The 26,566-nt window shown below is 45.7% G+C and overlaps 1 protein-coding gene across 1 annotated transcript in view; it reads left to right on the forward strand.

Moving 5' to 3' along the window:
- Window positions 1–26,566, forward strand: part of NAALADL2 (N-acetylated alpha-linked acidic dipeptidase like 2) — an 801,196-nt gene that overhangs the window by 149,237 nt on the left and 625,393 nt on the right. The window contains exon 3 of the mRNA XM_056565215.1: window positions 5,765–6,026. Within this exon, the coding sequence (XP_056421190.1) occupies window positions 5,765–6,026 (262 nt within the window). The remainder of the gene's footprint in view (window positions 1–5,764; window positions 6,027–26,566) is intronic.

Raw genomic sequence — 26,566 nt, forward strand, 5'->3', positions numbered from 1 at the left:
CCAATCTAGAAGAACACCGCCAGCATGTCCGTATGGTTCTTCAGAGACTTCGTGACAATCAACTCTATGCCAAAATTGAGAAATGTCTGTTTGAATGCCAATCTCTTCCTTTTCTAGGATATTTGGTCTCTGGCCAGGGACTACAAATGGATCCAGACAAACTCTCTGCCGTCTTAGATTGGCCACGCCCCTCCGGACTCCGTGCTATCCAACGCTTTTTGGGGTTCGCCAATTATTACAGGCAATTTATTCCACATTTTTCTACCGTTGTGGCTCCTATCGTGGCTTTAACCAAAAAAAATGCCGATCCCAAGTCGTGGCCTCCTCAAGCGGAAGACGCCTTTAAACGACTCAAGTCTGCCTTTTCTTCGGCTCCCGTGCTCTCCAGACCTGACCCTTCCAAACCCTTCCTATTGGAGGTTGATGCCTCCTCAGTGGGAGCTGGAGCTGTTCTTTTACAAAAAAATTCTTCCGGGCATGCTGTCACTTGTGGTTTTTTTTCTAGGACCTTCTCTCCGGCGGAGAGGAACTACTCCATCGGGGATCGAGAGCTTCTAGCCATTAAATTAGCACTTGAGGAATGGAGGCATCTGCTGGAGGGATCAAGATTTCCAGTTATTATTTACACCGACCACAAGAACCTCTCCTACCTCCAGTCTGCCCAACGGCTGAATCCTCGCCAGGCCCGGTGGTCTCTGTTCTTTGCCCGATTTAATTTTGAGATTCACTTTCGTCCTGCCGATAAGAACATTAGGGCCGATGCTCTCTCTCGTTCCTCGGATGCCTCAGAAGTTGAACTCTCTCCGCAACACATCATTCCACCTGACTGCCTGATCTCCACTTCTCCAGCCTCCATCAGGCAAACTCCTCCAGGAAAGACCTTTGTTTCTCCACGCCAACGCCTCGGAATCCTCAAATGGGGTCACTCCTCCCATCTCGCTGGTCATGTGGGCATCAAGAAATCTGTGCAACTCATCTCCCGCTTCTATTGGTGGCCGACTCTGGAGACGGATGTTGTGGACTTTGTGCGAGCCTGCACTATCTGTGCCCGGGATAAGACTCCTCGCCAGAAGCCCGCTGGTTTTCTTCATCCCCTGCCTGTCCCCGAACAGCCTTGGTCTCTGATTGGTATGGATTTTATTACTGATTTACCCCCTTCCCGTGGCAACACTGTTATTTGGGTGGTCGTTGATCGATTCTCCAAAATGGCACATTTCATCCCTCTTCCTGGTCTTCCTTCAGCGCCTCAGTTGGCTAAACAATTTTTTGTACACATTTTTCGTCTTCACGGATTGCCTACGCAGATCGTCTCGGATAGAGGCGTCCAATTCGTGTCTAAATTCTGGAGGGCTCTCTGTAAACAACTCAAGATTAAATTAAATTTTTCTTCTGCATATCATCCCCAGTCCAATGGACAAGTAGAAAGAATTAACCAAGTCTTGGGTGATTATTTGCGACATTTTGTTTCCTCCCGCCAGGATGACTGGGCAGATCTCCTTCCATGGGCCGAATTCTCGTATAACTTCAGAGTCTCTGAATCTTCCTCCAAATCCCCATTTTTCGTGGTGTACGGCCGTCACCCTCTTCCCCCCCTCCCTACCCCCTTGCCCTCTGGTCTGCCCGCTGTGGATGAAATTTCTCGTGACCTTTCCATTATATGGAGAGAGACCCAAAATTCTCTCCTACAGGCTTCATCACGCATGAAGAGGTTCGCGGATAAGAAAAGAAGAGCTCCTCCCGTTTTTTCCCCTGGAGACAAGGTATGGCTCTCCGCTAAATATGTCCGCTTCCGTGTCCCTAGCTACAAGTTGGGCCCACGCTATCTTGGTCCTTTCAAAATTTTGTGTCAAATTAATCCTGTCTCTTACAAACTTCTTCTTCCTCCTTCTCTTCGTATCCCTAATGCCTTTCACGTCTCTCTTCTTAAACCACTCATCCTCAACCGTTTTTCTCCCAAATCTGTTCCTCCCACTCCTGTTTCCGGCTCCTCGGACATCTTCTCTGTCAAAGAGATCTTAGCCTCTAAAAAGGTCAGAGGGAAAACTTTTTTTCTAGTGGACTGGGAGGGTTGTGGTCCTGAAGAGAGATCCTGGGAACCTGAGGACAACATCCTAGATAAAAGTCTGCTCCTCAGGTTCTCAGGCCCTAAAAAGAGGGGGAGACCCAAGGGGGGGGTACTGTTACGCCGAGCGCTCCGGGTCCCCGCTCCTCCCCGGAGCGCTCGCTACACTCTCTCCGCTGCAGCGCTCCGGTCAGATCCACTGACCCGGGGCGCTGCGATTCTGCTTCCAGCCGGGATGCGATTCACGATGCGGGTAGCGCCCGCTCGCGATGCGCACCCCGGCTCCCGTACCTGACTCGCTCTCCCTCGGTCCTGTCCCGGCGCGCGCGGCCCCGCTCCCTAGGGCGCGCGCGCGCCGGGTCTTTGCGATTTAAAGGGCCACTGCGCCGCTGATTGGCGCAGTGATTCCAATTAGTGTCTTCACCTGTGCACTTCCCTATATCACCTCACTTCCCCTGCACTTCCCTGCCGGATCTTGTTGCCATTGTGCCAGTGAAAGCGTTCCTTGTATGTTCCTAGCCTGTGTTCCAGACCTCCTGCCGTTGCCCCTGACTACGATCCTTGCTGCCTGCCCCGACCTTCTGCTACGTCCGACCTTGCTTCTGTCTACTCCCTTGTACCGCGCCTATCTTCAGCAGCCAGAGAGGTTGAGCCGTTGCTAGTGGATACGACCTGGTCACTACCGCCGCAGCAAGACCATCCCGCTTTGCGGCGGGCTCTGGTGAAAACCAGTAGTGACTTAGAACCGATCCACTAGCACGGTCCACGCCAATCCCTCTCTGGCACAGAGGATCCACTACCCGCCAGCCGGCATCGTGACAATAACCAGATTCATTTGGTCCGTGGGTGGTCCTAGATTACGTTATCAGATCCTGATACGGAGACGGGAGAGAGGAGGCGCGGGACTCCCGGACTTCTGTCTTTATTATTAGGCGGCGATTTGCTCTCGCATCCTGGATTTCTGCCATCATGCCTCCTCCAAACAATGGGTAGCTCTGGAAACTGATCTTTCTCCATTACATCCTGCGGCTCTTCCCTGGTTGCCCCCGGGATCTAGAACTTCTAGTGTTGCTCTTCCTTTTCTGACACACCTTCTTTTGCCGGTGTGGGACTCCATTCTACATCCTCAGACATTTCATCCCGCCCTGGACCCCTCACTCCTCTGTTTAGTAACCCGGCTCTTGGTCATGACTCGGCAGTCCTTGCCTTATTGTCCTGCTCTGCTACTTCCCTCCCCAGATTGTGTATGGTGACCACCTCCTCTACCCTGGTCACCCTGGCTTCCCTCAATTCTGACTCTCCTGGTTCATGGTTCAACCATGAGCACCTTTGGTCATACTACCTATCCCTGCATCCGAACTCACAATTACATAGATCCATGACTGGTTTTGAGACTCTGTACACTCTTTCCTCTCCACCTTTACATACCATTTCCTCAGTCTATGCGATGCTGCGAAGTACTGTAGAGGACCTGATCAAACCAGACTTTATTACTCGATGGGAGACGGATCTGGATCGTTTTTTCTCTGACTCTGAGATAGTTAAGATCTTTACTCTGACACACAGGGCTTCTCTTTCCTCTAGGATACAGGAGCATAATTTCAAGGTTCTGTGTCGGTGGTATAGATGCCCTGACCGCTTACATAGGATTTTCCCTACGGTGCCGGTGACATGTTGGCATTGTTGTCAGGGAGTGGGTTCTTACCTTCATACCTGGTGGGATTGCCCTCTAATCCACTCCTTCTGGGAGGAGGTGTTTGATTTGTACAATACGGTTTCCTCGGGTTCGAACTCTCCTAACCCCATCATAGCTCTTCTCTCTCTATTGCCTGGCTCATTGTCCAGGGCAAAGAAGGGTCTCCTGAGGCACTTTCTTGTTGCTGCAAGAGCAGTTATCCCTCGCCACTGGAAGACTATGGTGACGCCCATGAGAGTCGAGCTGGTAGAAACGATAAATAGGATTCGTAGGATGGAGGAGATGGTAGCTACTGACAATGACAAATTGGATGTCTTTATGGCGGTCTGGGCCTCCTGGGACAATTATAGGGAATTGGCAGAATTTCTAACTTGGTTATGCTAGTTCATATGTCCTTTCCATGGTGGCTTCTCTTCCCTCCCTCCCTTCCTTACCCGTTCCTCCGTCTCCTCTCCTCCTGACTTTCTTATTCCCTTTTTTTTTTTTTATTCTTTTCTTACTTTTCCTACATGTTTGTCCTACTGCACTCCTCTCTTAGTGTGTCCTTCGACTTTGCTTCTTTCTTTTGTCTTGTATTCCTTTTGCTGTGCGTCTATTGGTGTTACTGTGACCGGCATGATTGGCTACTAAGGGGATATTTTGAGCTGGTGTTTAAATAAGTGCAGTGGGGGCTATGCCTTCCTTCTCTATTAATGCATCCCTTTGATGGTTGTGGCTGTTGCGAGCAGTGTTATAGTGTTTATGGGGATGTGCTGATAGCGGCTTCCTTATGGAGGTTGCGATTTATTCTTTAGGGATGGCTGGCCACTCCTGCATGGTATTGTGTACCCCAACTCATTCAGGTCTTCTGTCTAAGCAATTGATTGTTTTCAACTGTCTAGTTATATTTTTATCGTTAAACTCCAATAAAAACTTATTTGCCATAAAAAAAATAGAGTAAGCTTTTAAGTGGTTAAAATCTACAATTTTGTATTTTTTATGTTTTCGAAAATCCTAAATGCAACTGCTAAATTTGCACCATTCCTATCTTGTATAATTACACCAAGGCTACATAAACTATCCTCTTGGTCATGAAAGGCTATTTAATGTTATCTGATTGCTGAATGGAATGGCCACAATTACAAATTAAAAAAGATTTTTACTTCCTTACCCTTCTTTGAGGTATTTTTATTATGTCAAACTTTATTAGTCTTTTTTTTATAGACGTTTTGCTGTATCAGTGGTTTTATAACATTAAAGGGGTACTCCGCCCCTAGACATCTTATCCCCTATCCAAAGAATAGGGGATAAGATGTCAGATCGCCGGGGTCCCGCTGCTGGGGACCCCGGGGATCGCTGCTGCAGCACCCCGCTAGATAGCATTGCACGTAATGACGGGCAATACAGGGGCCGGAGCATCGTTATGTCATTGCTCCGCCCCTCGTGACGTCATGGCCCGCCCCGTCAATACAAGTCTATGGGAGTGGGCGTGGCGGTCGTCACGCCCCCTGCCATAGACTTGCATTAAGGGGATGGGCCGTGATGTCACGAGGGGAGGAGCCATGACATCACGCTGCCTCGTCTCCTGTATCGCCCGTCATGACATGCAGAGCGAACTCGCTCTGCGCAGTAATGATAGCGGGGTGCCGCAGCAGCGATCCCGTGGGTCCCCAGCAGCGGGACTGTGGCGATCTAACATCTTTTCCCCTATCCTTTGGATAGGGGAAAAGATGCCAGGGGCGGAGTACCCCTTTAAGTTAATTTTCTATATATCAATGGAGAAAATTGCTGAAATTACACCTCAATGTATGATATATTATGAATACAGTAGATTATAAGTTATTCACTGTGGTCATTTTTCAATGTGTGGGATGCAGCACATCTCATATTTCTACTTGTTATTTAAAAATCTGTCAATGGTTAAAAAACAAATGGGAAGGAAGATTAGAGTCCTTATGAAAGAAAGGTTTCTAATACATTTTTTAATACATTGCAGATCTAATGTAAAATCTCTTTTTACCTTTCAGATATTTCACACAGATTTCTGTCAATAAAACAGACTCAGACCTGGCGAAAAATATTGCACTTCTATGGACTTCAATAGGCTTAAAAGAAGTTCAGTTAGTAAATTATTCAGTCTTACTTGACCTACCAGGCTCTTCTCCAAATACAATCACTCTGAACAATGGCCAGTGCTATTATCCAAACGGACAGCAGTGTGATGAAGAGACCAAAAGTCAGGAATTACTGTACACATACACTGCCTACTCTGCCAATGGAACTCTGGAGGTAATGTGGCTATTTATCACTGTCATTTAAATATAATATATTTATATATTTGTAGACCTCATTGCAATGGCGGTATATTAAAAGCAGAATTTGCGGATGTGCCATTAAAAAACAAAAGCAAAAAAACAAAACAAAAGAAATGAAAATTTCCAATAGCACTTAAATTAATGTGCACTACAGTGTATAAAAGTACTGATTTAATAAATCTATTAATCTTATTAATTTTCTATTCTAAAGGACAATAGATACTGCGTTTCCAATGTAGACCACTCATGGATGTTGCTATGTAGGCATACTTCTCTAGAAGGCTTCAATGTTAAAATCCATTATAGCATGATTTACTTTTTTTATTGGATTTCTTTGTATGGAAAGGTTAAAAGAAGGAAAAGCAGCCAACTTTATACCAAAGTATAATGTCTGATGAAGGATGAAGTGTGAAGTATTTGAACAATCAAGCCGGGAGCAGGCCAGGAAGTGAATACAGATGAGACTGGGGAGCTTGGCCAGCTGACTCCCTGCCTTCAATGTGTGATGGGGTGCATTACGATGTGTTACTATTTACAACCATAAATTTGCACCTAACCAACTGATTACAGTTAGTGACCCCTCATTTTACAGCTGGTCACCCGCATTATATCCCTTTATACTGGGCTTAGTGCGGGTGAACTAGTTGTCAGAGTCTCTTTAGAAATGCTAGAGAGCAAGTCATAAACATTTAACTTAGGTTTATGATTTTCATGGGTTTCATGGGTTTGGAGAACCCCCCCCCCCCCCTCAAACAAGAAAACAGTATACAACTCAGATGTTTCAAATGTTGTTGTTTTGCTCCCTCCATTGCTGTAAAATATAATGCTAACTACTGAACCATTACTGCATAATGTAATTCCTCATAGCTGGACATACGTGTGATAAAGAAAAGTAAAGATATGCAGAAAGTCCTATGTTATAATCAGGATTATTTTCTCTCCATTGTGGCACAAAAATGCCACAGAACTGGTCCTATGGTTTTCTACGGGTCATTCTTGGAATCCAGTGCATTAGTTGTTGCATTGGACTGGACTGATCTAAAAACATTGACTTTAGCATTTTTTTATTTGTCCAAAATATTTAACCTTTAACCTCTGAAGAGGCCGGTTACTTAAAAAAAAATAAAAGGCTAGAAATTTACCCCATTATAACCTAAGGAATTTCTAACATAAAGGCGTTATCTGCCAAATATCTAAGTGTGTCAGCAAATTGATCACCACTCAAAAGAAATGATTTTACTTATGGTTATAATTGAAACATCAAATAAGAAATAATAATAGATAAAAGTTAGTTATTAGGGTATGTTCAGATAGAAAACATGCAAAAAGGTTATTTTACAGGTGAGAAACATAGAATGTGTATGCACATAAGAACTAGAGATGAGCGAACTCTAGAAAAATTTTATTCGGCCGATTTGCCGAATTTTCCGAAAAAAATTGGTTTGGTCCAAATTTATTTGTGGCAAATCTGTATTAACCTGTTAAGGACCATGGGTGTACCTGTACGCCCTGAGTCTGCTCCATTTCTATAAAGCAGGGCCACGGCGTGTCCCCGTGTCATAGCGGGATGGGCCCGGCCTTTAACAACAGTCGCAGTGCCTCACACTATTAACCTTTTAGACATGGCATACAAAGTTGATCGCAGCATCTAAAGTGAAACTAAACTACCCCTGGCTAGCTCAGTGGGCTGTTTGGGACCGCCGTAGTGTCCCAAACAGCTGTAGGACACGAGGAGGGTCCTCTTACCTGCCTCCTGGTGTCCGATCGCTGAATGACTGCTCAGTGCCTGAGATCCAGGCATCAGCAGTCAAGCAGCAGAATCATCGATCAATGGTTTCCTATGAGAAACCATTGATCAATGTAAAAGATTAGTGTGTGGAGTGTTATAGCCCCCTATGGGAGCTATAACATTGCAAAAAAAAGTTAATAAAAATCATTCAACCCCTTCCCTAATAAAAGTTTGAATCATCCCCCTTTTCACATTAAAAAATAAAACTGTGTAAATAAAAATAAAACTAACATATGTGGTATCTCTGCGTGTGGAAATGTCCGAATTGTAAAAATATATTGATAATTAAACCGCACGGTCAATGGCATACGCGCACAAAAACTCCATACGCATCCAAAATAGCGTTCACTTTTTATATCATAAAAAAAATGAATAAAAAGCAATCAAAAAGTCCAATCAAGACAAATATGGTACTGTTAAAAATTTCAGATCATGGTGCAAAAAATGAGCCCATATACCGCCCTGTATGCGGAAAAATAAAAAAGTTATAGGGGTCAGAAGATGACAATTTTAAACGTATACATTTTCCTGCATTTAGTTATGGTTTTTCCAGAAGTATGACAAAATCAAACATATATAAGTAGGGTATCATTTTAATTGCATGGACCTACAGAATAAAGAGAAGGTGTCCTTTTTACCGAAAAATGTACTGCATACAAATGGAAGCCCCCAAAATTTACAAAATTGTGTTTTTTCTTCAATTTTGTCGCATAATGATTTTTGTTTTGTTTCATCGTAGATTTTTGGGTTAAATGACTGATGTCATTACGAAGTAGAATTGGTGGCACAAAAAATAAGCCATCATATGGATTTTTAGGTGCAAAATTGAAAGAGTTATGATTTTTTAAAGCTAAGGAGGAAAAAATTAAAGTGCAAAAACTGAAAAACCCCGGGTCCTTAATGGGTTAAAAACAGCTATTTCTGGCCTACAGAGAGCCTGCTGTGTTACCGAAATAATACTGTTATTCAGTATGACATGCAGATTACAGGCATGGCTATTGGAATCACTGCGGCAGAGTGGCAGAATGTGGCAGCAGGGAGACCATATTGAAGAGAGTAAATAGATTTTTTATGTCATTTTTATTTTATTTTATTTGAATTTATTTAAATTTTTTGAGTATCCATTCAGGTGAGCATCGAGCTGGCGGATCGCTGCGAGGCTAGCTACCACCTGTTCCTGCCCATGCCTCTCACCGCCCCCGACCCTCCCATTGTGTTACTCTTTTGTGGAACTGCAAATGTTTAATTTAATCAGTAATGGTTCATTTTGATCGCTTCAACCTGTTTAATTGGATTCTTGTGGTAAACCCACAGCTACTATATGATGACGAAGACCATAGGGCCTCAGTCTTGAAAAGATTACATAGATTTTTTTAAACTGAAATTTAATATTTTGAAATTTAAATGTACACTCCCATGTTTTAATGCCACAGGCCCCAGTGTGTGCTTACAAAGGACCAAATTTAACAAGGAGTCACATGTTACATGGCGGCACAATGACAGAGTCTGGAGGTGGCATCAGTATGAGGAGACCAGATAGTGACTGAATAACCACTTGGAGTTTGTGGCAGCATGAGGAGACCATATAGTGGCTGAATGGCACAGCCTGGAGTTGGCAGCAGCATGAGTAGAAAATATAGTGGCTGAATGGCACAGCCTGGGGGTTGTGACAGCATGAGGAGACCATATAGTGTCTGAATTGCACAGCCTTTCATGGCTGAAACATGAGGAGACCATATAGTGGCTGAATGGCATAGCCTGGAGTTGGCAGCAGCATGAGGAGACCATATTGTAGCTGAATGGCATAGCCTAGAGGTGACTGAGGCATGAGGAGACATATAGTGGCTAAATGGCACAGCCTGGAGCATGAGGAGACCATATATTGGCTGATTGGCAGAGCCTGGAGCATGAGGAGACCATATATTGGCTGATTGGCACAGCCTGGAGGTGGCTGAAGCATGAGGAGACCATATAGTGGCTGAATGGCACAGCCTGGAGTTGGCTGAAGCATGAAGAGACAATATAATGGCTGAATGGCACAGCCTGGAGTTGGCAGACGAATAAGGAGACTATATAATGGCTGAATGAGACAGACTGAAGGTGGCAGCATCAGGAGTCCTGAAAGTGACCCGTGATAGAGAGGTGCGGTGGTTGGCAATGCCAGGTCTGATGCAGAGGAATGTTTGTAACAGGGGAGCAGCGCCTTAAATCTGTTTGGCACTATCCATTTTTGTGAAGTGTTGGTGTGGCACCATAGTCAATCTATTCTGATGCATAAGGCATTGGTGGGGGGAAATCCTGGCTGATCCATGCCTGATTCATCTTTACAAACATCAGTCTCTCCACATTTTTCATGGACAGACGAGTAGTCGAGTTCTCCTTGGGGTTACTATGGCTCCTGCTGTACTAAACACCCACTCTGATGGCACACTACTGGCTGGGAAGAACAGCTTTTTCAGGGCAAATTCTGCTAATTGCGGCCATAAACCAAGTTTGGCTGCCCAGAAGTCCAGCGGATCTTCAAGTTGTGTTGGAATGGGCATGTCAAGGTATGCCACCACCTGCTGGTTAAGGTCCTGATCCAGGTCTGCTGATGAGTTGCTTCACTATGCGGGTGAAAAAAGGTACTAATCAGCAACTGTAGACTCAGGCTGCTGCTGATGGAGCTTGTACTGCTCCTGCCACCCCATCCCTCCCTAGCAGCCATGGCAGTGGAAGGTGAGAGCAGAGGCCTCCTGATTCAGACCTACGAGAGGATGGATGATGGCACCAATAGGATGCCTCTGTAGTAGGTCAGTTTTTCCTCCCTCCCAGTGGTTGTAAAAAAGGCCCCTATTTTGTGGCAGTAGCGAGGGTCCAATAAGGTGGAGAGCCAGAAGTCATCCCGCTGCCAAATGGTGACAATTCGCCTGTCACTAAGCAAGCAAGTGAGCATGCATTGTGCCTTTGTGCAATTGACTCAGAGGGACTCCCTGCCTCCATCTCCACTGCATACTACCAGGGTGTGTCTGAGTCCTCTGTCTCGCCTCCCTCATAACCCTCTAGCTCCTCTGGCTGCTCCTGCTCACCTGTCAGATTACTAGAAATACCGCCCATTTGGCAAAACCTAAACTGTGCTCCACTGTGCCCCCCTCCTCCTCCAGTTCAGCCCCCACAGGGCTCATGTGGACGTGAGATGTGGGAACCACGTCTCCATTGCCCTGACCAGCCATTGTTTAAAACACATGTTGTAAGAAATGAAGCAGTGGAATGACGTCGTTCATCCAGTAATCCTGGTGAATAATAATGTGGCTTCGTCAAAGGGCCTGAGCAAACGGTAGGTGTCACGTATGAGCTGCTACTGGTTGACATTGAAGTTACACAGGGGAGTACCCCTATCCGCTTGGATCATCATGAAATTGGTGATAGTTTATCTCCGTTCGTATAGTCGGTCCAACATATCAAGGGTGGAATTCCAACATGTGGCAACGTTGTAAATCAGACTATGGTGGGGGATACTGTTCTGATGCTGCAGCTCAAGGAGGGTGTGCTTTGCGGTTTACGAGTGGTTGAAGTGCATGCAAAGTTTCCTTCCCATTGTTAGGATGTCTTGCATATGGGGTGAACAATTCAGGAACTGCTTGACAACCAGATTGAACACGTGTGCCATGCAGGGTGCATGGCTCAGCCTCCCTTGTCGCAGCGCAGACAAGATGTTCTTCCCATTATCAGTCACCATGTATCTCATTTCCCGTTTTTGTGAAGTAAGCCATGCTTTGATTTCTTTCAAATGACTTTTAGCAGTTCGTCCCCTGTGTGACTGTTTGCCAAAGCAAAGCATGTGAAGAAAAGCAAGACACTGCCGTGCCTTGCACACATGGTATGCTGAAGGGGCACTGAGACTTGTCTGGGAAGAGAAGGTTGAGGACACGGTGGAGGATGAGGAAGCAGAGTCGCACACTGTCACAGGACCAACACCTGAGAGCGTGAAGGAGGAAGCTGCGTGACCTGTCCAAGTTGGTATTGTGGCTGTGCAGAAACCACATTCACCCAGTGAGCCGTAAAGGACATGTATTGTCCCTGACCATAGTTACAGCTCCAGACGTAGGCACTGCCGTGCACTTTGGCACACACCGACAGGCTGAAGGACTGGCCCACCTTTTCTTCCACAAAATTCTTCACGCCTGGCACTGGCTTCTTCTCAAAAAATGACAGCTTGGCATTCTCCACGTGGGCTTGGCACAAGCCATCAGTTCTCTGAAAGGCGCAGAGTCCACAACTTGAAAATGGAGGGACTGCAGCACCAGCAACTTAGATCAGGAGCACATTCAGCTTCTGCGCTATTGGATGAGTGGGTGCATACTGTTGTCTCTTGGACATGGCTTTGCCGATGGATTGTTGGCGGAATGACTGACTAAAAGCAGGAGGAGCAGGAAAATCTGGAGCGACAGAAGGAGAGTATGAAACACAGCTCCCTTTTGCTGAGGTGGTGGAGCCTTGGCTGGCTGAAAGAGGGAGCGGCGCGCCACTGGGTGATGCAGCAGGCCGGACCACTACATCGTAGCCATGGTTCTCCCAGGCCGCTTTATGTTGGCGAAGCATATGTTCACGCAGGGCCGCGGTGCCAACATTCGGACCTTGGCCACGCTTCACCTTCTAACGATATATCTTCCATGTGGCTATGTTAATTTCCTCCGGAAGCTTGATGAAAAACTGCCACACCGCTGAGTAGCTAATTTTCCCACCAACAGTCTGCACTAATTGACTGCTACTGCCGCCGTCTCCTGGAACCCCTGTTCTACTACCTCCCGGGAAGGTAGGCTGCCGTGAAGCAGGTGGTTTCCCCCGTGCACGTTTGGCTCCAGAATTTTCACTTCTGCCACCATGCTGACTGCCAACCATGCTACCACCGTGCTGGCTCAACTGTTGCCTCACGGGCAACCTGCAACTCTCTTCTACTGATGATGATGAAGCCCCTTCTGCACCCAGCTCCCAATTGCAATCGGATTCATCATCATCATCATCATCAAGTGTCTGCACGTCACTGATGTCCTCCTCAGGTTCCTCAACAATGTCTGCTTCAGGACCCTGAATGCTGGCAACACCTCTCACGTCACTCTCCTCATCACTACTTGCCTGCGTAGTGAAGGAAGCGGCGGATGTCTCCTCCACCTATTGGCTGGGCAGTAGCTGCTGACTGTTCTCTATTAGATCGTCCTCACTGAATAGTGGAACTGAACCCAAAGCATAAGAAACTTCTTTAGGGGAGGGAACAGAATAGGATAGAGGCAATTGGAGGACAGGGATTGCTCCCGGCCATGCCAATTGAGGGTTGTGTCCGAGAAATCCACTGACTGTTGACTGGGGATATCATATGTCACTTGTGATGAAGTGGATGAACATGTTAACCAATCAATAATGGCAGATGGGTTGATGGTAGAGACACTACTGATAGCTGATACCGAGAGCTCAGGCCTCTCGCTACAACTCCTGCTGCCACTCGCCCCTAGTCTGCTGTGACCTCTGCCTGCGCCTGATGAATTTAGGCCTCTGCCATTCCTCTGTGCATGTCCTGGCACTTCTCTGCCGGACATGCTTAGTGCGTATATGAGGGGAGTACAATACGCTTCACTACGCTTAAAACAGTATTTGTCTTGAATAGCAGCAGTTGTTTACTTTTGGCTGTCCTTATGTAAGCCCCTGAGAGTTTAACAAATACAAAATAGTACACTACTTAGATTTAGGTATGTGGTATGCACTTCTAAGAGCAGAAAAATGTGCTACAGTACATTTATAAAAACATATTTTTGTAAAACACCAGCCAGTGATTGCTTTTCCCTGGCCTTTCACAGTATCTAGGCCCTTGAGACTTTAACAGGTACAAAATAGTATACTACTTAGATGTAAGTATGTGGTATGCACTTATGAGGGCAGAAAAATGCGGTACAGTACACTTAAAAATACATATTTTTCCACAACACCAGCAGTACACAGCAGTGCTGCAGCACATAGTCGCTGTGTACCAAACCCAAAATTGCACTCTCTCACAGACTATTTGGAATGGACTGCTGGATATGTATTATACCATTTACAGACAAGTATAACCAGCAGACCATTTGTTGATCTTATATCATAACTTTTAAGCTAGTCTAAAATGCAGTTAAATATAATGAAATAACAGTGGAGACATTACTTACACAAATCAGCAGTTTTTCCTCACTTGGTGAAAAGTTACTCCCCACCATCTTCGCTTAGCAGCAGAAAATCGCGATGCGAAAAGCAAATGGCAAAGATTCAGGAAATGATCTACATTCTCGCATGATGTCATAGCGCGCATACGAATGGCGCTATGACAATGGCGAAATTTCGCAATGGAAAAAAAAAACTCACAAATATCACGAATATTCAAATTTCAGGAATATGGGACGAATATTCGTCCTCATATTCGCGAAATATCGCAAATTTGAATATGGCATATGCCGCTCATCACTAGTAACTATCAGCCACCCCTGTGCAAATCACCAATTTAGACCTCAAAAGTACATAGTGCGCTCTCACTTCTGAGCCATGTTGTGCGCCCGCATATCACTTTACACCCTCATATGGGGTATTTCCGTACTCAGAAGAAATTACATTACAATTTTTGGGGGTCTTTTTTTCCTTTTACCTCTTGTAAAAAGGAAAAGTATGGGGCAACACCAGCATATTAAATGTAATCGTGTAAATCTTTTTATTTTTTTTACACTAACAGGCTGGTGTAGACCCCAACTTTACCTTTTCATACGGGGTAAAAGGAGGAAAAAAAAAATTTGTTAGGCAATTTCTCCTGAATACGGAAATACCCCAAATGGCCCTAAACTGTTGCCTTGAAATATGACAGGGCTCCGAAGTGAGAGCGCCATGCGCATTTGAGGCCTAAGTTAGGGATTTGCACAGGGACGGACACGGCAGTGTTCCCCAAACAGGGTGCATCCAGCTGTTGCAAAACTCCCAGCATGCCTGAACAGTCAATGGTTGTCTGGCAATACTGGGAGTTATTATTTTGCAACAGCTGGAGGCTCCGTTTTGGAAACACTGCCGTATGAGACGTTTTAAATTTTTATTGGGGGGGGGGGGCAGTGTAGGGGGCTGTATATGTAGGGTTTTACCCTTTATTTTGTGTTAGTGTAGTGGAGTGTTTTTAGGGTGCATTCACACGGGCAGGGGTCCACAGCGAGTTTCCCGCTGGGAGTTTGAGCTGCAGCTGAAAATTTTCTGCAGCTCAAACTTAAAGCAGGAAACTCGCTGTAAACCCCCGCTCATGTGAATGTACACTGTACATTCACATGGGGGGGGGGGGGGGCTAACCTTCATCTGATGCAAAACTACAATTCCCAGCATGCACTGACAGACCGTGCATGCTGGGAATTGTAGTTATGCAACAGCTGGAGGCACACTGGTTGGGAAACACTAAGTTAGGTAGCAGACTACCACAGTGTTTCCACACCAGTGTACCTCCAGCCGTTGCAAAACTACAACTTCCAGCATGCATGGTCTATAAATGTATGCTGGGAGTTGTAGTTTTGCAACAGCTGGAGGCACACAGGTTGGGAAACACTGAGTTAGGAAACAGACAGTCTTTCCAAACCAGTGTGCCTCCAGTTGTTGCAAAACTACAACTCCCAGCATGCCCGTAGAGCCGAAGGGCATGCTGGGAGTTGTAGTTTCGCAACATCTTTCCCTGGACAGTCTAGGCATGCTGGGAGTTGTAGTTTTGCAACATCTGGAAGTGCACAGTTTGGAGACAACTATACAGTGGTCTCCAAACTGTAGCCCTCCAGATTTTGCAAAACTACAACTCCCAGCATGCCCAGACAGCCTTTGGCTATCTGGGCATGCTGGGAGTTGTAGTTGTGAAACTACAATGCAGCAGTGAAGATCTCTTACCAGATTTTACCTGCTGCATTCTGCTGCCACCGGTCCTCCTCGCCGCTGGTCCCCGCTGTCTTCCGCAGGTTCCCCGCTGTCCCCCTGCTCTATGCCACCGGTAACCGCCACCACCATCTTTTCCCCGCTCTGCCTGGACTTCCAGAGCAGGCAGAGCGGGGATCTCAACTTTGCCCCCCACCCCTGCCCTGCGATTCGCTGATCAGACAATCGCAGGGGATAGGAGGAGGTGGCAGTCCTGCCACCTCGCTCATATCCTTTAGGATGATCGGGGCTGTCTCTGACAGCTCCGATCATCGCTATTTTCTGGCCTATCGGGTCACCAGAGACCTGATCAGCCCGGAATAGCCTTGATTCGCTGGTCAGATTTGATGCCTCTGTGCCCAGGACCACCATGGGCAATATGCCGGGATGGCTGCTGATAGATGTCAGCAGTCATACCGTTCCGATCACTGCGTCCGGAGACGCAGTGATCAATGAACGCAGCGCCGTAAATGTACAGCGCTGTGCGCGAAGTGACACTTAGCAGCACCGTACATTTACGGTGCTGGTTGTTAACCTGTTGGGGACAAAGGGCGTATGGTACTTAAGGACGAAGGGAGTATCCATACACCCGTGGGAATTTCGGTCCCCGCCATGCACCGGGCGGGGATCGGACCGGGGTGACTGCTGATATCTATCAGCAGGCACCCCGTGCAAATGCCCAGGGGGGTTATTAGACCCTCCATGTCGGCAATTGGCGCAAATCGCAAGTGAATTCACACTTGCCATTTGCGCCGATTCCGGGTCATTACGGGTCTATAGTGACCCGGAATATAAGGGGGATCGCGGATGTCTAAGACACCCACGATCCCCCTGAAGCGATAGGAGTGAGGTGGCATGGGTGCCACCCCTCCTATCCCTGCTATTGGTTGTTTAGACGCTACCACCAATAGCAGATCGGGGGCAGGGGGGTTTACTTTCGTTTTCCCTGTCCTGCCCACCCACAATAGGCGGGCCAGAACGGGGAAAACGAAGAGGAGCAGCGCCAAAGATCACTTACCCGTCCGGAGGCAGCAGAGCGACGGGGATCGGCGGACGGCGACGGAGATCTGCGGGTGGCGTGCGGCAGAAGAGGACGGCTCCCTGGATGCAACGGAAACCGGTGAGTTGCCTAGCAACATCTAGAGGGCTACAGTCTGAGACCACTATAGTGGTCTCTAGACTGTAGCCCTCCAGATGTTGCAAAACTACAACTCCCAGCATGCCCAGACAGCAAACAGCTGTCTGGGCATGCTGGGATTTGTAGTTTTGCAACAGCTGGAGGTCTACAGTTTAGAAACCACTGCACAATGATCTCTATATTGCCCTCTAGATCTTGCAAAACTACAACTCCTAGCATGCCAACACAGCTGTTTGCTGTATGGGCATGCTGGGAGTTGTAGTTTTGCAACATCTGGAGGTCCACAGTTTGGAGATCACTGTTCAGTGGTCTCTAAATTGTAGCACTTCAGATGTTGCAAAACTGCAAATCGCAGCATGCCCAAACAGCAAACAGCTGTCTGGGCATGCTGGGAGTTGTAGTTGCGTACCTCCAGCTGTTGCATAACTACATCTCCCAGCATGCCCTTCTGTGATCAGTACATGCTGGGAATTGTAGTTTTGCAAAAGCTGGAGGCAAACTGGTTGGAAAATATTGAGTTAGGTAACAGAACCTAACTGAATGTTTTCCAACCAGTGTGCCTCCAGCTGTTGCAAAACTACAACTCCCAGCATGTACTGACAGACCGTGCATGCTGGGAGTTGTAGTTTTGCAACAGCTGGAGGCACACTGGTTGGAAAATACTGAGTTAGGTAACAGAACCTAACTGAAGGTTTTCCAACCAGTGTGCCTCCAGCTGTTGCAAAACTGCAAATCCCAGTATGCACGGTCTGTCAGTACATGCTGGGAGTTGTAGTTTTGAAACAGCTGGAGGGTACATTCACACAGGTGGGTACAGGGTACATTCACACAGGTGGGTTTACAGTAAGTTTTCTGCTTCAAGTATGAGCTGCGGCAAATTTTTCGCCGCAGAGCAAATTCCTAGCGGGAAACTCACCGTAACCCGCCAGTGCGAATGTACCCTAAAAACACTACACTAACACATAATAAAGAGTAAAACACTTCATATACACCCCCTTACACTGTCCCCCCCAATAGAAATGAAAAATGTATTGTACGGCAGTGTTTCCAAAACGGAGCCTCCAGCTGTTGCAATTCAACAACTCCACGCATTTCTGGACAGCCACTGACTGTTCAGGCATGCTGGGGGTTTAGCAACAGCTGGAGGCACCCTGTTTGGGAATCACTGGCGTAGAATACCCCTATGTCCACCCCTATTCAATCCCTAATTTAGTCCTCAAATGCGCATGGTGCTCTCTCACTTTGGAGCCCTGTCGTATTTCAAGGAAACAGTTTAGGGTCACATATGAGGTATTTCCGTATTCAAGAGAAATTGCACTACAAATTTTGAGGGGCTTTTTCTCCTTTTACCCCTTATGAAAAGGAAAAGTTGGGGTCTACACCAGCCTGTTAGTGTAAAAAAAAAATTTTTTACACTAACATGCTGGTGTTGCCCTTTACTTTTTATTTTCACAAGAGGTAAAAGGAAAAAAAAGACCCCCAAAATTTGTACGGAAATACCCCATATGTGGGCGTAAAATGCTCTGCGAGCGCACAACAAGGCTCAGGAGTGAGAGCACACCATGTACATTTGAGGACTAAATTGGTGATTTGCACAGGGGTGGCTGATTTTACAGCGGTTCTGACATAAACCCAAAAAAAAAAAAATACCGACATGGGACCCCATTTTGGAAACTACACCCCTCACGGAATGTAACAAGGGGTACAGTGAGCATTTACGCCCCACAGGTGTCTGACAGATTTTTGGAACAGTGGTCAGTGAAAATGAAAAATAAAATGTTTTTGTTTGCACAGCCCACTGTTCCAAAGATCTGTCAAACGCCAGTATGGTTTAAATGCTCACTGTACCCCTTATTACATTATATGAGGGGTGTAGTTTCCAAAATGGGGTCACATGCGGGGGGGGGTCCACTGTTCTGGCACCACGGGGGGCTTGGTAAATGCACATGGCCCCCGACTTCCATTCCAAACAAATTATCTCTCTAAAAGCTCAATGACGCTCCTTCTCTTCTGAGCATTGTAGTGCGCTCGCAGTGCACTTGACGTCCAAACATGGGGTATTTCCATACTCAGAAGAAATGGGGTTACAAATTTTGGGGGGCATTTTCTCCTATTACGCCTTGTAAAAAAAAAGTGAAATTTGGGGAAAAACCAGCATTTTAGTGAAAAAAAAATATTTTTTTATTTACACATCCGACTTTAAAAGTTGTAAAACACCTGTGGGGTGTTAAGGCTCACCGTAAACCTTGTTATGTTCCTTGAGGGGTGTAGTTTCCATAATAGTGTGCAATGTGGGAGGGTTTTGCTGCCCTGGCACCATAGGGCTTCCTAAATGGGACATGCCCCCAAAACCATTTCAGAAAAACTCACTCTCCAAAATCCCATTGTTGGTCCTTCCCTTCTGAGCCCTCTACTGCGCCCCCCGAACACTTGACATACACATATGAGGTGTTTTATTACTTGAGAGAAATTGGGTTACAAATTTTGAGAGGATTTTTTTTCCTTTTACCCCTTGTAAAAATTCAAAAACTGGGTCTACAAGAACATGCGAGTGTAAAAAATGAAGATTTTGAATTTTCTCCTTCACTTTGCTGCTATTCCTGTGAAACACCTAAAGGGTTAACACACTTACTGAATTTCATTTTGAATACTTTAAGGGGTGCAGTTTTTATAATGGGGTCATTTATGGGGTATTTCTATCAAGAAGACCCTTCAAATCCACTTCAAACCTGAAATAGTCCATGAAAAATTCAGATTTTGAAATTTTTGAGAAAAATTGGAAAATTGCTGCTGAACTTTGAAGCCCTCTGATGTTTTCCAAAAGTAAAAACATGTCAACTTTATGATGGAAACATAAAGTAGACATATTGTATCTGTGAATTAATATATAACTTATTTGGAATGTCTATTTTCCTTACAAGCAGAGAGCTTCAAAGTTAGAAAAATGCAAAATTTTCTAATTTTTTATGAAATTTTTGAATTTTTCACCAAGACATAATGCAAGTATCGACGAAAATTTACCACTAACATAAAGTAGAATATGTCACGAAAAAACAGTCTCGGAATCAAATTTATAAGTAAAAGCATCCCAGAGTTATTAATGCTTAAAGTGACAGTGGTCAGATTTGCAAAAAATGCTCCCGTCCTTAGGGTCATAATGGGCTCCGTCCCCAAGGGGTTAAGGGGTTAAAATATGCAAAATTACAATGCAATCATAAATTATGCTTGTGTTTGCCATAAAATAAATAAAAAAATGAACAAAAATTACATAAAAAACAACTCAGTGATGCTGCTGTTATCTGTACTAGTGCTGATAATGCAACCAGCATTCTTACTGGCAAAGGACATGGCAGGAGTGATCTATCCTTTACCTCACTAATTCTAATTCAGAATTCTGCACAGAAATTCCATGTGAACATAGCCTTACTCTCAATACTAGTAATGGGTATATATGTTAACTCAGCTACAGATCATACCATTTGCTGGATGAGGGGCATTTTCTGTTCTTTTTAGTGCACTATGGGCAATAAATGTGTTTATATTGCTGTGGGTCACAATTCTGGTGAATCTGCAAAAGCCAAAACACATTTTGACCTTCTACCAATATTCTGCACATTCTTATATGCTGAGCATTTTTAGCTTTTTGCATGGATTTACCTAAAATCCAGTGCATATGTTGCAGATCGGTGCATATGTCACATTCTGTTCTAAAGGCCAAAACTATGTTTGTTTAATAATGATTTTTTTCTGTCTTTGTAAAACATAGCTTAATAAAATAAAATGTAATTTATTTAAATTAATATTAAAACGTTTTTCAAGACCAAGTATAGAAAAAAAAAAAAGAAGAATCCTTATGTTGGCTGCAATTCTTTTCAGCATAGATTTCACTAACGCCAAACAATGTTCTACAGCTGGTTCCAACTTTTTCAGAGGAACTTACAGAGAGCGTTGTCCTTTTTTTTATTACTATTTCTAAGTAAAATTTTTTGGATGGGGATTTGGACTGTTTGCTTGTCATTATCATTGACTTCCTCTGCTTTTTTTTTTTTTTTTATGAAAAGCTTTAACACTTTTTGCACTGTGGGAAGATATATTACTATCATAAAAATTGACTTCATCATCACCAAACCTATTTTCCATTGATGGAATGAGAAAAGTGTCCAAGATTTCTAGGTGTATGAATCTTGAGATAATGATTTTTATCTCCTATGGTCCCTTATCTGACACACAACTACATATCATAAATAAGTAGTGAATTGAATTTCCTTTTTCAGGCAGTTATCTTTATGTATTTCATTACAAGGACCCTAGACAAATCCTTGGACAATGCAGATTAGTGATTCATGACTAGATATCACGTTTATCCAGTTATCCATACTCCATGATGTTTCTCTTTTATCTTTCTAAGGCTGCTTTCACACTATGAGCATTCATCCGTTATTAAATGTCTGTTTTCTCTGTAAAAACAGATGTTTAATAACGGATGAAATAAAGGGTGCTAACGGCTGAATAAATATTCATCCATTACCCTTATCCCTCATGTATGGCCGAACACCTCTGCCTACAGACTCCCACAGCTGGGATTACTATTGCTCCCATCTTGGAACAGACTTGTTTCCATTATGGGAGTAGAAATTCCCTGGCTGCGGGAGTCTGCAGACAGCTGGGGAGGCTACATTAGTGCTTGTACTACCACCCCATCATGGAACAGATTCTGTTCCATGAAGGGGGTTGTAGTACAGTCGCTGAGAGATTGATCGCACCGAGTATCACTTCTGAGACCTGATGCAATCAAAAGTTATTAAGCAGGGGAGCGGGCGGCATGCTCCGCAACCCTGCGATGTATCAGTGTGTTTTAACTTTCATTTTTGAATCCCCCATGGGGAGCCCTGAATGGCCGATCAGGGCTCTCAGCGAGAGATTGAAAAATGAACTTTAAGAGTAGCAGGGGGGCCAAAGAGCACTGTGGGGGGTAAGATATATAGCGCTGCAGAGGGGGGGGCAGACATATAGCCTTTATATCTATCCCCCCAGCAGTGCATTAGGTAGGACCCCCGCCTGCGCATTAAATATTTACCCGCTGGTGCATTAAATATATACCCCCCCCGCAGCGCATGTATATGTGCCCTCGCAGCTCTTTTATATACATATGCCTCTACCGCCGTATGAATGAAAAGTATTTCTATTAGCAGTGCATAGTGTCGGCTCCCGACACTATGCGCTGCTAATAGAAATACCTTTCATTCATATGGCAGCAGGGGTATATATGTGTAGAAGCACTGGGGGGGGGCAGATAACCCTAGATGTCTGCCCCCCACAGCTCTTCTATATACATATACCCCTGCCGCCGTATGAATGAAAAGTATCTCTATTAGCAGCGCATAGAGTCGGGAGCAGACACTATGTGCTGCTAATAGAAATACTTTTCATTCATACGGCAGCAGGGGCATGTGTATATAGAAGAGCTGTGGGGGGCAGACATATAGGGTTATCTGCCCCCCCCAGTGCTTCTACATACATATACCCCTGCTGCCATATGAATGAAAGGTATTTCTATTAGCAGCGTATAGTGCTGGGAGCAGACACTATTCACTGCTAATAGAAATACTTTTCATTCATACGACGGTAGTGGCATATGTATATAGAAGAGCTGTGGGGGCAGACATATAGCGTTATCTGCCCCCCAGTGCTTCTACATACATATACCTCTGCTGCCATATGAATGAAAGGTATTTCTATTAGTAGTGCATAGTGTCGGCTCCCGGCACTATACGCTGCTAATAGAAATACTTTTCATTCATACGGCGGCAGGGGAATGTGTATATAGAAGAGCTGTGGGGGGCAGACATATAGTGTTATCTGCCCCCCTAGTGCTTCTACATACATATACCTCTGCTGCCATATGAATGAAAGGTATTTCTATTAGCAGCACATAGTGCTTGGAGCCGGCTCTATGTGCTGCTAATAGAAATACTTTTTATTCATACGGCGGTAGGGGCATATGTATATAGAGGAGCTGCGAGGGCACATATACATGCGCTGCGGGGGTATATATTTAATGCGCCGGCGGGGGGGTATATATTTAATGCTCCGGCGGGGGGTATATATTTAATGCGCCAGCAGGGGGTATATATTTAATGCGCCAGCGGGGGGTATATATTTAATGCTCAAGTGGGGGTCATACCTAATGCGCTGGCTGCGGGGGGCTAGATATATAGGCTATATGTCTGTCCCTCCCCCCCTCTGCAGCGCTATATATCTTGCCCCCCACAGTGCTCTTTGGCCCCTGCTACTCTCAAAGTTCATTTTTCAATCTCTCGCTGAGAGCCCTGATCGGCCATTCAGGGCTCCCCGCGGGGGATTCAAAAATGAAAGTTAAAACACACTGATAAATTGCAGGGTTGCGGAGCATGCCGCCCGCTCCCCTGCTTAATAACTTTTGATCGCATCAGGTCTCAGAAGTGAAACCCGGTGCGATCAATCCCTCAGCCCCTGTACTACAACCCCCATCATGGAACAGAGTCTGTTCCATTATGGGTAGTAGTACAAGCACTAATGTAGCCTCCCCAGCTGTCTGCAGACTCCTGTAGCCAGGGAATTTCTACTCCCATCATGGAAACAAGTCTGTTCCATGATGGGAGTTGTAGTCCACCCTCAGCACTGCAGGAGTCTGCTGATGTCACCTCTTCTGAGCATGCTCAGAAGTAATAACGGATATAATAAACTGTGTGCAAACGGATGACATAAAGGCTCATCCGTCAGCCATAGACTTCAATGTTAAAAATAACGGCCGTTAATTTACCCGTTTCTTGTGACGGAAGAAAAATTAGTGCATGTGCCGTTATTTCTTCCGTCACAACTAACGGCCATTGTTCATGACGGACTATAATGGGTCATAAAGGATAATCAAAAAATCCCATAGACTTTAATGGGATTCTTTAACGGACGTTTACTAGGGCTTTTCTAATGGACGTTTGTAACGGATGAATTTTCATAGTGTGAAAGCAACCTAAATCTGTTTTCATTAACATGTCTTTTAATAAAATACAAAAATCTGTCATTTCAGGCTCACAGGCCTAAAGTAAGTATTGATGTTACAATAGTTACACTGGGCAGATGCTAATACAAAGTTACAGACTAGCGTAGAAATAGCAGTGCCAGGCAGCTTTTAAAATACCCGACACCAATAACAATATGGCAGTAATAATTACAAGGCAGTAATACTCCACACTTCATACTAAAATTTTTTAATTATCACTAGAGATATAAGATGTCATAAAATACAAATGGACAATGTGAGCTTGAGCACCTCAGAGATAGGGCCATACATTTTTGCCAATTTGCTTATTTCTCTAATCTCACAATTTGTTGCAGACAGATGCGGTCTCCTTGGGGTTATTATGGCCCCCGCCGCACTAAACACCCGTTCTGATGGCACACTACTGGCTGGGCAGGACAGCATTTCCAGGGCAAACTCTGCTAGTTGCTGCCAAAAATCAAGTTTGGCTGCCCAGAAGTCAAACAGAACTTCAAGGTGTGTTGGCATGGTCATGTCAAGGTATGCCAACACCTGCTGATTCAGGTCCTGCTCCAGGTTTACTTGCTTCTGATGAGTTGCTTCACTATGCAGGTGAAGAAAGGCACTCATCAGCGACTGTAGACTCAGACTGCTGCTGATGGAGCTGTTACTGCTCCTGCAACCCCACCCTCCCCAACAGCCATGGCAATGGAAGGTGAGTGCAGAGGGCTCCCCGAGTCAGACCTGCGAGAGGATGGATGATGGCCCAGATAGGCATCAGCCAACTGACTTCGTAGGATGTCTCTGTAGTAGGTCAGTTTGTCCTCCCTCTCAGTGGGTGTAAAAAATCCCCCCATTTTGTGATGGTAGCAAGGGTCCAATAAGGTCGAGAGCCAGAAGTAATTCCCCTATCCGATTGGATCATCAAGAAATCGGTGATGGCTTTTCTCTATTCGGTCCAACATATGGAGGGTGGAATTCCGACGTGTGAAAATGTCACAAGTTAGACTATGTTGGGGATACCGTTCTGACGCTGCAGCTCAAGGAGGGTGTGCTTTGTGGTGTACGAGTGGCTGAAGTGCATGCAAATTGGGGAAACAATTCAGGAACTGCTTGACAACCAGATTGAACACGTGTGCCATGCAGTGCGCATGCCTCAGGCTTCCTTGTCACAGGGTAGACAAGATGTTCTTCCCGTTGTCGGTCACCATGTTTCCCATTTCCAGTTTTCATTGAGTAAGCCATGATTCAATTTCTTGATGAATGACTTTTAGCAGTTCCTCCCCTATGTGAGGGGAGGCAGAGGCAAACCATGTGAAGAATAACATGACACTGCCGTGTCCTGCACACATGTATGCTGGAGGGGCACTGAGGCTTGTCCGTGCAGTGGAGGCTGAGGACACGGTGGAGGATGAGGTGGCGGAGTTGCACACTGTCACAGGACCAACGGCCTGATAGCGTGGAGGAGAAAGCAGCATGACCTGTCCAAGTTGCTGTTGTGGCTGTGCAGGAACCATATTCACCCAGTAGGCCGTAAAGGACATGTATTGTCCCTGACGATAGTTACAGTTCCACACGTTGGCGCTGCCGTGCACTTTGGTACACACTGCTCAAGGACTTGCGCACCTTCTGTTCCACAAAATTGTGCAGGGCTAGTATTGCCTTCTTTGCAATGAAATGACTGCTTGGGACTCTTCACCTCGGCTCAAGCCATCAGTTCTCTGAAAGTTGCAGAGTCCACCACTTTAAAAGGGAGGGACTGCAGCACCAGCAACTTGGACAGGAGCCCATTTAGCTTCTGCACCATTGGATGAGTGTGCGCATACTGTTGTCTCTTGGACATGGCTTCGCCGATGGATTGCTGGTGGAATGACTGACTCAAAGTAGGAGAGCAGGAGCATCTGAAGTGACAGAAGATGGGAATGACAAACTGCTCCCTTCGGCTGAGGTGGTGGAGGCTTAGCTGGCTGAAACAGGGAGCGGTGTGCCACTAGGTGATGCAGCAGGCTGGACCACCACATCAGAGCCACAGTTCTCCCAGGCCGCTTTATGGTGATGCTGCATATGTTGATGCAGGGCCACGGTGCCAACATTGGGACCCTGGCCATGCTTCACCTTCTGCCGGCACATCTTGCATGTGGCCAGGTTTACATCCTCCAGATGCTTGATGAAAAACTGCCACATCACCGAGTAGCTGATTTTCCCACCAACAGTCCGCATTGATTGACTGCTACTGCCGCCGACTCCAGGAACCACTGTTCCACTACCTCCCGGGAAGGTAGGCTTCTGCGAAGCAGGTGGTCTACTCTGCGCATGTTTGGCTACAGACTTTCCACTTCTGCCACCATGTTGAATGCCTACCATGCTACCACCTTGCTGGCTCAACTGCTGCCTCATGGCAACCTGCAATCCTCTTATCCTGATGATGATGAAGCCCCTTCTGCACCCAGCTCCAAAGTGCAATTGGCTTCATCATCATCAAGTTGTGTCTGCAAATCACTGATGTCCTCCTCAGGTACTCAACAGTGTCTGCTTCAGGAGCCTGAACGCTCGCAACACCCCCTCACACGCCACTCTCCTCATCACTTATTGCCCGCCTAGCGGAGGAAGCGATGGATGTCTCCTCCACTTCTTGGCTGG

This window comes from Hyla sarda, chromosome 3 (genome assembly GCF_029499605.1).
Source record: "Hyla sarda isolate aHylSar1 chromosome 3, aHylSar1.hap1, whole genome shotgun sequence".
NCBI lineage: Eukaryota > Metazoa > Chordata > Amphibia > Anura > Hylidae > Hyla > Hyla sarda.